We start from the raw sequence: 16,004 nt of genomic DNA on the forward strand, positions 1-16,004 counted from the left end.
TCACTTTGTCTTAATTTGTGCATAAAATGGAATTAGTGCATAGTTTGGATATGAGACCAATTGGGATCTCTTCTTATTTGAATTATCTTGGCTTTGATCATGATTCACTTGCTGTTTTACATTTTTTCCATCCTTTGGACCCTAGGCTTGGCCTAGTGGTCTTGTTACTTATGTTTGAGCTTGACTTTGACTTTTCAGGTTAAAAAGCTAATGTCTTAAGGAAGTTGATTCATATTTGAGTTGAATTCATTTGACTAACTCTTTGTTTTGTAGGATGCTTAGCTCATTTGAGCTTTGAGCCTTGTGCTTTGCACATGTTTGATTGTGATTGACTATTGGTTTATTACCTTGTCTGTTTTGTTTATGTTGGGATGCTGATTATATTTGATTGATTTCAGGTACCCTTAGTTGCTCAGTTCTCTTAAGAACTTGCATTGCTTTGCTTGTATAGCATTTGCATTGAGGTATAGCACCTTCTTCTTCATGTAGTCTGGAAGACCTGGCTTGTTATTTAGCCAGACAACTGTCTGAAGTCCTCCTTAAGAGGCAATGTTTGTGATTGTTTATGTTTGTCCCCAAGCAGGTAAAGTCCTTTTAAAGGCAATTGGTGGATATAAGAGATATGTAGCCTATCTCCCACTATTCTATGAGTCTTCTCCTTGCTCCCATTACATGGTTGTAGCATTGAGATCCAAACCCAAGATCTATCGAGTCAATAAAATGTGGAGAGAGTTCCTACTTTCTGAACTCCCACACCTTCTGATATTCAATACTCTCTCTGACTAGAGATAAGAGTGATGAGGCACACCCCTCATATCCTTTCATCTGCTTCACCTTAGCCCCTCAATGGCAAGGTTAAGAGCAACTTTAACCCTATTCCAGTTGGCTTTAATGCCCCACCCTTTTGCTTGAGCCTCATTGAATGGTTATAGTGTGTGCTACTTGAATTTATGTGATTGATTACTTGATTCATTTATACATGATTACTTGATTTGCCATTGTGCATGTACTATCATTGATTGCCATGGTGCATTTATCATCTTTGTTTGCCATTAGTGCATGATCATTTCATTTGTCCTTGTGACATTGTTGTTTTCCCATTGAGGACAATTGTAAGTCCATATTGATTGGCTTTTGTTCCTATGACATGGAAGGGATAGAGTGTAAGACCACTTCATTGGTCACTCATATCCTCTTTGCTCTTTGATTGAGCTTGTTGTTGTATGTGAGGATTCATTGTAAGTCCATGTAATTTGGCATCTGTTTTCCTATGATCATATGTGGAGGTTAACCTAAGTCCAGATAGATTGGCAGTTGACTTCCATGTTTTGTTTTTGTTTTGCTTTGTGAGATTGGAGTAAGACCATTTATTGGCATCCGGTATCATTATTCATTTTAGGAGATTGGTGTAAATCCATATATTGGTATCCGGTATCCGCTTTTGTGTGAGATTGGAGTAAGACCATTGAGTGGCATCCGGTATCACCTTGTCTTTTTTATTACTAACTTGCCTTGTTCTTCATTCCAAAGGACACACTTGAATCATTTTCTATATGATTTCAAGAGGTGAATCTCTAGGAAGTTTTACACTCCACCTTTCACCCATTTTTGTTTCGAATCCTTTTCACATTGTTGACTTTTCAAACTTGTATATACATGTTGTGCAAACATTCTCACTTCTTTTCAAATTAGAAACTTGGACCTTAAGTCCATGATTTTCCAAACTTCATTTTTGTAAATACTTCATTTTGAATTGACTTTAATCATACTTTGACCTTTTTGTAAATAATCCAAATAACTTCACCCATTCAAATGATTTTGTGGCTTTGTCCATGTTTGTTAAGTTTTCATACATTAGCTATAGGTTTGATTTATCCTAGTTGGTTGATATTAATCTCACCTATTTGTCCTTAGTTGATTGAATTGTAAGTCTTCCTTGCTTATTATAGGGTTAACCCCTCCCTAGCAAGTTGAAGCTTTTCTCACATGGTGGACTTGTTGTTTCTTAAGGTTGAGTTTTCTCCCGTGGGTAACGTAAAACCTTAGAGCTTGTGTTTTAAAATTGAATTCACTAACTTTTGGAAGTTTTTAGCCGAACTACGGCGTTTTGATCCTTACCTTTGATGGAAGGTACGTAGGCAACGGGTTCATCCGTTCGAACACAAAAATAATTAACATGTACATTCTTTTCTCATCATCCCACTCATGTTTGCACAATATGTCAAAAACAGATAAATATTTTCTTATACAACAATTGTGAAAAAGGTTCCCTAGGAGTACCTAGGACGTGATGGGTGCCTAACACCTTCCCATTGCGTAATTTACCCCTTACCCCGATCTCTGATCTTTTCATTGGTTTTCTATGTGTAAAACTTCTTAGGTTTTTTTTCGCTTTTTAACCAGTCCTTAGGATAAATAAAAGTGCGGTGGCGACTCGATTCATTGTATACTTTGCTTATGATTTAATCAATAAATCATATAGTAACGAATACACCGCTACACTTCCTTGATCACTAAATCCATAACGCCAAAGACTTCCTTGTTCCAACTTTAAATATTACCCTTAAAGGACTTTGAGTTTTTCTTTCAAAAAAAATCGGTCTTGTCTTGAATGAGATTCGAATTCCAAATCTTCTCAACAAACGGTAGAAAATTCTCGTGCTTATCCAACAATTAAACATCTTGAAGGGTTTAGGTCCTCAATTCTCCGACCCGCCTTTGATCCATATTGGAGAATGGTCAGAGAGGTCTATGTCACCCACTTGATCTAGATTGGAGAATGGTCATAGAGGTCTATATCACCCATTGTTTGACAAGTGATTTTCCATCTCCTAGTTAACCTTTATGTGCAAAGAAGTTTATCCAATCTCGACATAATGCTACCATCCGCGAGCGTTTATGAAATTTCCAAATTTAAGCAAATCTGCTTTGTTAGGAATCAAAAGCTCCCATTTCCTCTTTATTTTATGATGGGTTTTCCTCTTTATGTGGAGAGAGAAAGAAGGAGAAACATTAACATTTATAGAAAATGTAATTGAAAGTACGTGAGTATTTCTTGGTGAACTTATGAAAGAGAAATTTTCTCTTTACACTATAGCCCCCAATTTGTTACATGGTTTGGCTATATAAGCTTCCGTTGTTTCATTTCTATAGATATCAAAAACAGTGAAATCCTTTTGAGAGACAAATTCAAAAGAGAGGTTATCCACCATATTTATTGGTGAGAGTTATAATAATCAGTTTGTATTATTATTCATTTAAAGAGAAGAAGTTGTTGTTGTTCCAATGTTATTGTTATTATTATTATAGTGGGAAAAGTTTGATCAAGGGATAATTAATAATCCGGTGACCTTGTATTAGGTGTGTTTAATGCTATCTTTCTCAACAAGTGGTATCAGAGCTTCGGCTCACCACACATTTTAACTTCTATTATTAACAATGGACGAGTCAACTTCGACAGGATCATCGACGATGATTAAGTTAACCTCTTCAAATTACTCCATTTGGAAGCCAAGAATGGAAGACATACTTTATTGCAAGGATTTGTATCAACCTTTGCAAGATAAAGGGACGAAGCCAACCGACAAGTCAGATGATGATTGGAATGTGATGAATAGGAAAACAGTTGGACAAATTCGACAATGGATAGATCAAAGTGTCTTCCATCATGTTGCGCAAGAAACGGTTACGTACACATTATGGACGAAACTAGAAACATTGTACGAGAGAAAAACAGCCCAGAATAAAGTTTCTACTATTCGGCGATTGGTGAACCTCAAGTATAGAGAAAACCGGAGTGTTCCGAACACTTGAGTGATTTTCAAAGATTGATAAATCAACTCACCAATATGAAGATGGTGCTTGAAGATGAATTGCAAGCATTATTATTATTAAGTTCCTTGCCAGACAATTGGGGCACACTTGTGGTTTCATTGAGTAACTCGGCACCAAAAGGTGTTCTAACTTTGGACATAGTAAAAGATAGCATGTTCAATGAAAAATCCAGACGGAAGGAACAAGGAATACCGTCAGAGTCTGATGCGCTTGTCACAGAGTATCGTGGAAGAAGTATCCACAAGAAGTTCAATAATAGAGACAAGTCAAGAGGCAAGTCTAGAGACAAGTTCAATGGAAGATCGTGGGCAAGAAAAGATGTTGAATGTTTTTATTGTCACGAGAAAGGTCACATGAAGAGAGAATGTAGAAAACTCAAAAGAGAGCAACAAGAAAATGGTGATGCGAGTAATATAGCCGCTACCATTTTTCAAGGCAGTGAGGTAATATTTGTTTATGATGATGGTCATGTTAATTTGACATCACAAGAAACATGTTGGGTCGTGGATTCCGGTGCATCATTCCATGTAACATCACGAAGGGATTTCTTTTCATCTTATACTAGAGGTGATTTTGGTCATGTGAGGATGGGCAATGATAATACATCCAAAATTATGGGGAAAGAAGATATTTGTCTAGAAACAAACACCGGTTGTTACCTAACATCGAAAGATGTGAGACATGTCCCTGACATGCGTCTCAATCTAATATCCACCGGTCTACTAGACGAAGAAGGCTATACTAGTGTGTTTGGGGACAGAAAGTGGAAGCTAACAAAAAGTTCCTTAGTAATAGCCCGAGGCAAGAAAGTAAGCACTCTTTATGTGATAGAAGCCAAAGTCAATAATGGGTGCGTTAATGCTCTCGGAGAAGACTCCTCAGTCGAGCTATGGCATAAACGGCTCTGACATATGAGTGAGAAAGGACTTCAAATTCTAGCCAGAAGAGGTATTTTGGCAGGTATGAAAGGATTGAAAATATCTCTTAAGCCATGCACGCATTGTTTGGCTGGAAAGCAACATAGAGCTTGGTCCGCTGTCGCGCGCGGATCAAAACGAGTAATTTTGTAAAAACGTAATACAGCGACAATTAAACTCGGATATCGTCTCAAGGATTCTTGTTTGTAATAATTAAACGTAATCGAATGGGGGGTTGATTTGATGTTCAATTACAAAAATGCAGAAAATAAGTGATTATGGAAAGTGATTGTTTGAATAAGCTGAAATGAATCAACCCACTATATCATCTTCCGACTTATCATTGATCCCTATAAAATTCCAATTCCTTAAACGGGTCTGATCCTATTCGATTACAAAAACTACTGACAAGCGCAATAACAATTATACGAAGTCTGTCCCTGAATTCCGAGTAAAGCAAACGGATTAAAACTATTGTGAATTAAGCAAACGCAATATGATCGAACGCGATAATGCAAAAGCTACACTAATCACGAAATTGATTCAAAAGCAGACAACAATCAAATTAAAGAATTCTATCATGTAAAAACAATTAAATTAAGCAAGTAATTGTGATTATAGATATAATTCAAAGGAACAGATTAATGGAAAATTATAAAAGAACCTCAAAGTGGCATCCGATTACAGTGAATTGATTCTTGGGAAATTAGTTCTCCATAGTCATTCTTTGCAAGCTCTCAAATTCGTACATGAACCGTGATTTTCCCGTTCAATTCCCAATGGTGTACGGCTGCTAGACCTAGGGGAAAACAAAGACCCGTTTTACAACTCAACTGGGTCGACCCAGCCCACTACAAATGACCCAACAAAAATAAAAATAAAATTCTGCAACTTCAACAGACTTTCTGGCCTTCTACAGTCCGATTCAGCTCTCGACTTCTGAATAAAAGTTGTAGATCTTTTTCTTAGCTTTCCATCGACTGGTAGCATGTCTCAATCCGATACTCCTAGCTCAAGATATGATTTTTCTCGCGAAAGCTGCTAATGCTGAAAATTAAATACGAAAATTAAATAAGTGCAAAAATAACATAAATTATGAAAACACATTAAAACATAAAAATAATCAAAGCAAACCAAAGAAATGCTTGAGTACAAACATGAAAGAACGTGCATCAAAATGCACTGATCAAATTCTCCCACACTTGAACTTTTGCACTCCGAGCAAAATGAAAAATAAAACAAAACACAGACACATCAACAATTACTCATTCTAGGCTACAAGTCATCTTCGGTTAAGTTTGCTTCGATAGATACTAATCTTGCACACTAAGGACATTGTAAGAACACTAATCCACAGTTATGCAAACATAAACCTCCTGAATACACAAATCAACTCGAATCATGTTATTATATTAAAGCCTAACTTACTCATCCTTCTTTGGCTCTTTTTCATTCAGGCGCAATCACATTAAGCTCGTTATCTCCACACACTCATAGCAAGGCGACCGGTTAGTGACTCTGATCCTTTTCTGCACGGGGTTCTGGTACTTAAGTGGCATAACCCTTTGCTTACTCAATTGTAGTTGCGGGGGATCGGACCGTAATCCGCCCTACCAAGTTCAGCACCAGAACCCGCTGAACCAACTACAAAAAAAATCTTATTTTCATTTTTTTTGAAGGTTCTATATCCGTTGGGTTAAGTGACCGGGTGAAGGTCACCAAACTTAGAAGGTGCGTTCCCTTTTCTTTCTCTTTTTTTTTCTTTTCGGAACACTCACTTATATTCATCGGCTTCCCTGCGTAGAGTGTGTGTGAGATGGTGCTGACTGCTGAAATAAACTATTCAAGAGCTATCAGAGGATGAGAATGTAAGGCTAAAACATAATAAAAATTCAACTCAATTTCCATATGCAGGAGACTTACGGTGTTAAAACAATACCAATCTTGTGAACTTTTCCCAAGTCTCTACAAACCAACCTCAAATTATTCTATAGCCTAAAACTTTCAACAAAAATGCAATTTTTTTAGAAAGAAAACAAAAACAAAACAAAACAAAGAACAAAAACAAAGAAAATAAAGTATTTCTTCCCCCACACTTAAAATATGCATTGTCCTCAATGAAAGAAACAAACATAAAATAAGAGAGAGAAGAGAGAGGAAAGAACACACCCGAGTAGTCAAGGAGGATAGGTGATCACATAAGCAGCCTTTCCCAAAGAGATATATTCTACATTTTTTTCTTCCAAAGTGGGGATGTCATGGAATAGCTTTGGATAATGTCCATTGAACTTGAAATTTTTATTAGTATCTTCGCCTTTTATTTCAGGATCAAAGAATCTTCTAAAAGTAAAAGTGTCAAATGGACACTTGAAGGTGATCTGATCTGGAATGTCAGCCAATGTCCAACCAAATGCCTTTTTATGCTTCCTTAAAACCTGAAAAAGCTTATTTTCTTGATCGAAATCAAGGTTAGAAGAAATTATAGCCGGTAGTTTTTCATTCATCTCTAAATAAGCATATTTTATATTTTCAGGAAGTTGCTTCAGCTCGAGGGAAGGTGGCTGCTCAATAGAAGGAGTGTTTGGGACAGCCGGGATGTCAAGAGCTTTATCTACATGAACAACTTTATTTGCAACCTCATCTGCAGTAAGAATATCAACTTGCAAGGCAACCTCAATTTCAGTACAAACAGAGCAAATTTTAGTTTCAGTACAAATATCACAAGAATAAACATCATCAAAACCAGACAATGATGGAAAATCATATGCAAACAAATCACTACAAGTATCATCAACAATTTCAGAAATCAAATCTATTTGAAAAACAGAATGTTCTTCTAAGGGTTGTTGGTTTGATCCTTGAGCTTGCTGCATGGCATTCACCAAAGTGGCAAGCTGGCCAATCTGTGTTTGCAAAGTCTTTAAAGTAGAATCTACTTGTTGTTGAAACTGGAGATTATTTGCAGCCATTTGTTTGACAATATCTTCTAGTGAAGGTCCAGAAGGTGCAGAGCACACAACCTCAAATTCCTTCAGAGGTGCAGAGCACACAACCTCAAATTCCTTCAGATGTTCATGCGGATCCTCACCTGCAAGACCACTAAACCTTGGAAACAAGTGTATTAAACCAGATTTCAATTCAAAATGAGTGTCAGCTTCAGGATATTCAATACACATGTCATTGTAATTCACATCAAGGACAGCTAACTGCCTTAAAGTTCTTTGGTCAGCCATAGTCAAAAACAAACACAATGAAGGAAAACGATTAAAATAAATTTAGAAAAATAAACTAACACCGAAATTAATCTAATGACGTTAATTAAGAATTTTGAGATTTTTTTCAGATTTTTTTAAAACTATCAAAACAGAAAAAAAATCATAAAAAATAGAAAAATAAGGAATTACGATTTTTTAGGGTGTCATAAATAGTGGCTTTTGATTACTGATTTTTTCCTAATGAATCGACAAAAAATCGGAATAATTTGAGACAATTTGTTTAAAAACAGTTTTTTTTTTATCTCAAACCGCAAAAAGACCAATACGCAAGTTGGACAAAACTGCGAGGAAACTAGGACCTATACGCTTAGACACTAAACCTATGACTCTAAAAACGATTAAAAGAAACAAGAATCCCCGGCAACGGCGCCAATTTGATCCGCTGTCGCGCGCGGATCAAAACGAGTAATTTTGTAAAAACGTAATACAGCGACAATTAAACTCGGATATCGTCTCAAGGATTCTTGTTTGTAATAATTAAACGTAATCGAATGGGGGGTTGATTTGATGTTCAATTACAAAAATGCAGAAAATAAGTGATTATGAAAAGTGATTATTTGAATAAGCTGAAACGAATCAACCCACTATATCATCTTCCGACTTATCATTGATCCCTATAAAATTCCAATTCCCTAAACGGGTCTGATCCTATTCGATTACAAAAACTACTGACAAGCGCAATAACAATTATACGAAGTCTGTCCCTGAATTCCGAGTAAAGCAAACGGATTAAAACTATTGCGAATTAAGCAATAGCAATATGATCGAACGCGATAATGCAAAAGCTACACTAATCACGAAATTGATTCAAAAGCAGACAACAATCAAATTAAAGAATTCTATCATGTAAAAACAATTAAATTAAGCAAGTAATTGTGATTATAGATATAATTCAAAGGAACAGATTAATGGAAAATTATAAAAGAACCTCAAAGTGGCATCCGATTACAGTGAATTGATTCTTGGGAAATTAGTTCTCCATAGTCATTCTTTGCAAGCTCTCAAATTCGTACATGAACCGTGATTTTCCCGTTCAATTCCCAATGGTGTACGGCTGCTAGACCTAGGGGAAAACAAAGACCCGTTTTACAACTCAACTGGGTCGACCCAACCCACTACAAATGACCCAACAAAAATACAAATAAAATTCTGCAACTTCAACAGACTTTCTGGCCCTGCTACAGTCCGATTCAGCTCTCAACTTCTGAACAAAAGTTGTAGATCTTTTTCTTAGCTTTCCATCGACTGGTAGCACGTCTCAATCCGATACTCCTAGCTCAAGATATGATTTTTCTCGCGAAAGCTGCTAATGCTGAAAATTAAATACGAAAATTAAATAAGTGCAAAAATAACATAAATTATGAAAACACATTAATGGGTGCGTTAATACTCTCGGAGAAGACTCCTCAATCGAGCTATGGCATAAACGGCTCGGACATATGAGTGAGAAAGGACTTCAAATTCTAGCCAGAAGAGGTATTTTGGCAGGTATGAAAGGATTGAAAATATCTCTTAAGCCATGCACGCATTGTTTGGCTGGAAAGAAACATAGAGCTTCATTTCAATATAAGGCCCCTCATAGAAGACCACATGTTTTAGATTTGGTACATTCTGATGTTTGTGGTCTAATGACCACTAATACTCTTGGAGGTGCAAGGTATTTTGTTACCTTTATTGATGACCACTCCATAAAGGTTTGGGTGTATGCCCTCAAAACAAAAGACCAGGTGTATGTAGTATTCAAACAGTTTCACGCTAGCGTTGAGCGAGAAACTGGAATGAAGTTAAAATGTGTTCGCACTGACAATGGAGGAGAATTTATTGGAGATTTCAAACGTTACTGTATGAGTAATGGAATCCGACATGAAAGATTTGTTCCGAAGACACCTTAGCACAATGGAGTAGCTGAGAGAATGAACAGAACTATTGTTGAAAGAGTGAGAACAATGTTATCTCATGCTAAGTTACCCAAGAGTTTTTGGGGTGAGGCTCTGATGACTGCAGTTAATTTAATCAACTTATCCCCTTCAGCTCCATTGAATGGTGATGTTCCAAATAGATTTTGGATAGGTAAAGATGTATCCTACAATCATTTGAAGGTGTTTGGTTGTAAAGCGTTTGTTCATGTTCCAAAAGATGAGAGATCAAAACTCGACTCAAAGTCGAAGGAATGCATCTTCTTGGGATATGGAAATGAAGAATTTGGGTACAGGTTATGGGATCATGTAGAGAAGAAGATTATTAGAAGCAGAGATGTTGTCTTCTTTGAAGACCAAAATATTGAAGATGTTCAGAAGGGAGTCAAGACTGTTATTTCTAGAGAACATCCAATCAACTTGGATCCAATTCCTCCTCTAGAGAATTATAGGGAAAATGAAATAGAAGATATTGGAGATGCAGAAAATGAACCTCCAATTATTAATGGTCCAAATGAAGAAGTAACAGATGGTAATAGAAACGATGGTGATAATGAAGATATGGTTGAAGACTATGAGGACGAAGAACAAGTTCCTCAAGTAAGAAGGTCATTTAGGATACCTAAACCACAAACCAAATATCCTGCAACGAAATTTGTGTTACTCACTGACGGGGGAGAACCAGAGTCTTATGAAGAAGCTATGATGGATAACCACAAAGAAGAGTGGTTGAAAGCCATGCAGGAAGAATTGCAATCCTTGCATGAGAACCTGACATATAAGTTAATAGTTTTACCGAAAGGTAAAAGAGCACTCAAAAACAAATGGGTGTACAAGTTAAAGACTGAGGAGAATAACTCACGACCAAGATACAAGGCAAGATTAGTTGTGAAAGGCTTTAGTCAAAAGAAAGGCATTGACTTTGAAGAGATTTTTTCACCCGTGGTCAAGATGTCATCAATCCGGGTAGTGCTTGGTTTGGCTGCAAGTTTGGATCTAGAAGTGGAACAACTAGATGTGAAGACTGCATTTCTTCAAGGTGATTTAGAAGAAGAAATTTACATGGATCAGCCAGAGGGATTCAAAGTCAAAGGCAAAGAAAACTTGGTATGTCAGTTGAAAAAGAGTTTATATGGACTTAAACAGGCACCACGTCAATGGTACAAGAAGTTTGATTCCTTCATGATTGATCATGGATACCAAAGAACTAATTATGATCATTGTGTGTTTGTGAAGAGATTTGGTGATGGTGAGTTCATCATATTACTCTTGTATGTTAATGATATGTTGATTGTAGGACAAAATAGTGAGAAGATCAGCAAGCTGAAGGCTGAAATGAAGAAGTATTTTGCTATGAAAGACTTGGGACCAGCAAAACATATTCTTGGTATGTCCATCCGCCGTGATCGGAAGGAACACAAGTTGTGGTTGTCACAAGAAAAATATATCGAGAAGGTGTTAGAGCGTTTTCACATGGAAAGCGCAAAGCCAGTTGCTACTCCACTTGCTAGTCACTTTTGTCTTAGTTCAAAGCAGAGCCCGACAAGTGAAATAGAAAAGCAGGAGATGAACAAGGTGCCATATTCCTCAGTAGTTGGAAGCTTAATGTATGCGATGGTATGTACACGAGCAGATATAACACACGCGGTTGGTGTTGTTAGTAGATTCTTGGAAAACCCAGGAAAGGAGCATTGGAATGCTGTGAAGTGGATCTTGCGATATCTCAGAGGAACTTCAAAAACGAGTTTGTGCTTTGGAAGTAGAAAACCTGAACTGATTGGCTACACAGATGCAAATATGGCGGGAGATATTGATTCTAGGAAATCAACATCTGGATTCTTGATAACATATTCAGGGGGAGCTGTAACGTGGCAGTCGAAGCTACAAAAGTGTGTTGCTTTGTCTACCACAGAGGCAGAGTTCATTACAACAACAGAAGCTTGCAAGGAAGTGTTATGGATGAAACGGTTCTTGCATGAATTAGGACAAGAACAACAGAAGTATATTGTGCATTGTGATAGTCAGAGCGCTATTCACTTAAGCAAGAATTCGAGCTTTCACTTGAGGTCAAAGCATATTGATGTGAGCTATCACTGGATACGTGATATGTTGGATTCCAAGAAACTGCAGCTTGAGAAAATCCATACTGATGACAACTGCTCAGATATGATGACCAAGTCCTTACCCAAGGACAAATACGAGTTATGCTAGAGAGCTACTGGATTAATGGAGTCTTCCACCTAAATCGGAAGGGGGAGATTGATGAGTTTTCCTCTTTATGTGGAGAGAGAAAGAAGGAGAAACATTAACATTTATAGAAAATGTAATTGAAAGTACGTGAGTATTTCTTGGTGAACTTATGAAAGAGAAATTTTCTTTTTACACTATAGCCCCCAATTTGTTGCATGGTTTGGCTATATAAGCTTCCGTTGTTTCATTTCTATAGATATCAAAAACAGTGAAATCCTTTTGAGAGACAAATTCAAAAGAGAGTTTATCCACCATATTTATTGGTGAGAGTTATAATAATCAGTTTGTATTATTATTCATTTAAAGAGAAGAAGTTGTTGTTGTTCCAATGTTATTGTTATTATTATTATAGTGGGAAAAATTTGATCCAGGGATAATTAATAATCCGGTGACCTTGTATTAGGTGTGTTTAGTGCTATCTTTCTCAACATTTTATCCTTGACTGAATTGAAATCGTCAACCAAACACCGATCACCCAGATGAAATTTAGTTTTGAAATTTAACAATGCTTTCCACATTTTTCTCTTTTTTTCTAGAACACAAGGAGAGTAAATATTCACTAAGTAAATCGATATTTTCTAATTGATTTGGTTATTTTTCAGTCTTATTACTAAGCCTCAAATACATTAGTTAACTAAAATAGAAATAGATAAATGAAGAAGAAAGAAATATGAAATTAATAAATAAGGTGTTTAAAATATACCATAAAAAAACTTATAAATTCAAAGCAAACAAGCATTAATTCTAATTACTCTACAATAAGTTCACATCCTTTCCTAACTTCCAAATGGTGTAGCATTGCAGCCATTTGAGGGGATGGTCTCCGAACACGTACTTTTGTTAAGGTAGTCAAAGACCATAGTTCACTTGGGAGGCTATCCAACTTACTACATCTTTGAATATCAAGGATTTGAAGGTGTGGCATTGAACCATAGCATTGGAAGGTCTACAATGACCTCACATCCATTCTCAACTTCCAAATTCTGTAGGATTGCAGCCATAGCATTGGAAGGTCTCCGAACACGTACTTTTGTTAAGGTAGTCAAAGACCATAGTTCACTTGGGAGGCTATCCAACTTATCACATCGATGAATATCTAGGATTTGAAGGCGTGGCATGGAACCATTAGCTAATTTCCAGTTTTGAATAGGCAAATTTTCCACATGAAACTCCTTTAACTGTGGGAACCCATCTTCAACACAATTAAGATCAAAATATGAATCTGAAGACCAAAACTCGCCAAATCTGTATTGTCCAGATAAGATCAACTTTTGGAGTTTGGTGAGCTTTCCAATAGCTTTCATTCCAGTGTCATTCAAACAAGTAATATCTATCAATGTTAACTTGGTAATGTTGGTAGGAAACATGGCTACACATGTTACAACCTCACATGCATTCCTAATTTTCAGTATACTCAGATGGCTCAAGTGCTTCAAGCTTTCTATAACTTCCGCGGGCTTACAATTCATATCCCATCGCGACTGTGGCCAAATCACATTGAATATGATTTCTAGCTGATTCAAATGTTTCAATTGTTGAAGGCTTAGCAACATTTTGGGCACATCACCCTTGAAGTTTGAGGAGATATACAATCCTAATTTTCTTAGTTTGGGGAAACTTCCTTTCTCTATCAGATATGTTGTTTTTTTATCCAGTACAATGCGAGAGATTGTTTGAAGATTCCACATTACATCAACATTTGATTTTAAACAACGGCCCCGAAGAATGATAGGGCCAGAAGTATTCAAATGCTTTAGATGCTTGAGCTTTGATATTCCCATGGGGAAAGAAATTTTGTCATTCCATAAAGATCCAAAGTCTAATGTTTCTACATTCTGAAGGTTGCATATAGAATCTGGAACACTTATAATATCTTCAATTCTTAAGTACCTCAAGTGAATGAAGTTCCCTAAGTTTGAAGGAATCTTAAAACAATATGTTCCTTCAAGATCTAATACCCGAACCAATTTGAAGTTTTTGGTAAGCCATTTCCACTCATCCGGAGAAATTAAGCAAGTTGGATCAGAGCAAAACATAGAGCGAACACATGAATGATCATCCGTGTTTGAAGAAACATAGTGAGACATGCTAGAATGGACAGACAATCTACGAGGTTTTGTAGGGATTAACATGTTGTTGTCAGTGCAAACTTGAAAAATATTATCCTCTTTGCTCTCTAATATGCAGAGATCTCTGAGAAGATCATGGATGCGGCATGTTCTCACGCCTCTGTTATATTTCACTCGTGCTACTTGGATCAAACTACGATCAATGAGCTCGTACAAGTAGTCTTCAGCAACATCACATGCATCTCTACTTCCGGTTTCTTGTATAAATCCTTCAGCCATCCATAGTTGCAACAACTTCTTTACATGTATTTCGCAATCTTCAGGGAACATCCCTAAATACAGAAAACATGGTTTCAATCTTGAAGGTAAGTTGTCGAAACTGAGTTTAAGAACAACATCCTTTACTTGAGTCTCGTCTCGGGTAAGATACCAGTTAACATGACCCAACACTTTGGACCATTCTCTGTGTGACTTTTCCTTATTTGCCAGAAGTCCTGCAAGAACCACAATTGAGAGTGGCAAACCGCCGCAACTTTTAACTATTTGTTTACCTAGAGACTCAAGATCACAAGGGTACTCTTCTCCTCTAAACACTTTTTTAGAAAAGAGCTCCCAACTTTGTTCTTCACTGAGAAATTGAAGAAAGAAAGGAGGATCTCGACCGGTATGCGAGGCAACTTCTTTCAAACGACTTGTTATCAATATTCTGCTTCCTCTATTTCCATCGGGAAAAGCATCTTTTAGTTCATCCCAATCTCGTATTTTCCACAAGTCATCAAGAACCAACAGATACTTTTTCCACTTTAAGCATTCCCACACTCTTTTCTTCAGCTCATCATCACTTAAGCTTCTACCTTCGTAATCATTGTTTGGCATCAAATTTTGAAGAAGACCAAGCAAAAGCTCTCTGGCCCTACATTCGTTTGACACACAAACCCATGCGCGGCAATTGAAGTGATTCTTCACCTTATGACTGTTATAGACTTTTCGTGCCAGGGTGGTTTTGCCCAATCCACCCATACCAATTATTGAAACGACTTTGAGTGGCGGCGAACCACCCTCTATGAGTCTATTGATGACTACTTCGGATTCATGGACAAAGCCCACTACATTTTCCTCCTCCACGTTTCTTCTTAATCTGTGAAGTGATTGCGCTCTCTCCTCCTCTTCTCTTGCTGATCTTGATTGATCACTGCTTTCTTGACAGTATTTGATCTTGTTTTCGTGTATCTCGCTGAGTGCGGTTTTGATCTTGTCAATTTTCTCTGCTACGTCGTGGAGCAACTTTGCGTGATCAACGCTGTGAAGCATTCTTCCCAGCACGTTTCTCTTCTTGTAGAAGGCGACATTGGTGATGAATGTGTCGATGACATCCTCGGCTAAGTAGGAGACATCTCTGATCTGACTCAGAACCTTTTGTTCTATTTCTCTGTTGTTGCTGTTGATCTTCCCTTCGGAAGAAGTTTTGAGATATATGTTTATGATTTCAAGTTCGTTTCGAAGGGATATGATTTTGTCTTCCACTCCACACAGCAAATTAGCTTCGCGTTGCAGCAATTGGGATAAGTGTTCCAAAAGGAATGCAACCACGTTATCTGCCATGTATGTAGTATAGTGTGTAAAAGGAAACTTATGGTTTTGGGTGATTGGTACAACTATGTTATCAAAAGATTAAGGATGACAGAGTTGTTATATAATATAACCTATGAGAGTTTCTCACGCGGTATTAATATTATAAGTAAT

General features: G+C 37.0%; 2 protein-coding genes across 2 annotated transcripts; one reads left to right on the top strand and one right to left on the bottom strand.

Moving 5' to 3' along the window:
• Positions 1 to 3,438: 3,438 nt before the first annotated feature.
• LOC127103374 (uncharacterized) lies at positions 3,439 to 3,813 on the top strand. Its single transcript, XM_051040640.1, has one exon. The coding sequence runs from the start codon at positions 3,439 to 3,441 to the stop codon at positions 3,811 to 3,813; it is 375 nt and encodes a 124-aa protein (XP_050896597.1).
• Positions 3,814 to 12,846: 9,033 nt separating this feature from the next.
• Positions 12,847 to 15,979, bottom strand: LOC127100693 (putative disease resistance RPP13-like protein 3). Its single transcript, XM_051037948.1, has one exon. It carries the CDS (start codon positions 15,861 to 15,863, stop codon positions 13,095 to 13,097), a length of 2,769 nt encoding a protein of 922 aa, XP_050893905.1. The 5' UTR covers positions 15,864 to 15,979; the 3' UTR covers positions 12,847 to 13,094.
• Positions 15,980 to 16,004: the final 25 nt, after the last annotated feature.

The sequence above is a fragment of the Lathyrus oleraceus genome, chromosome 7 (assembly GCF_024323335.1).
Source record: "Lathyrus oleraceus cultivar Zhongwan6 chromosome 7, CAAS_Psat_ZW6_1.0, whole genome shotgun sequence".
NCBI lineage: Eukaryota > Viridiplantae > Streptophyta > Magnoliopsida > Fabales > Fabaceae > Lathyrus > Lathyrus oleraceus.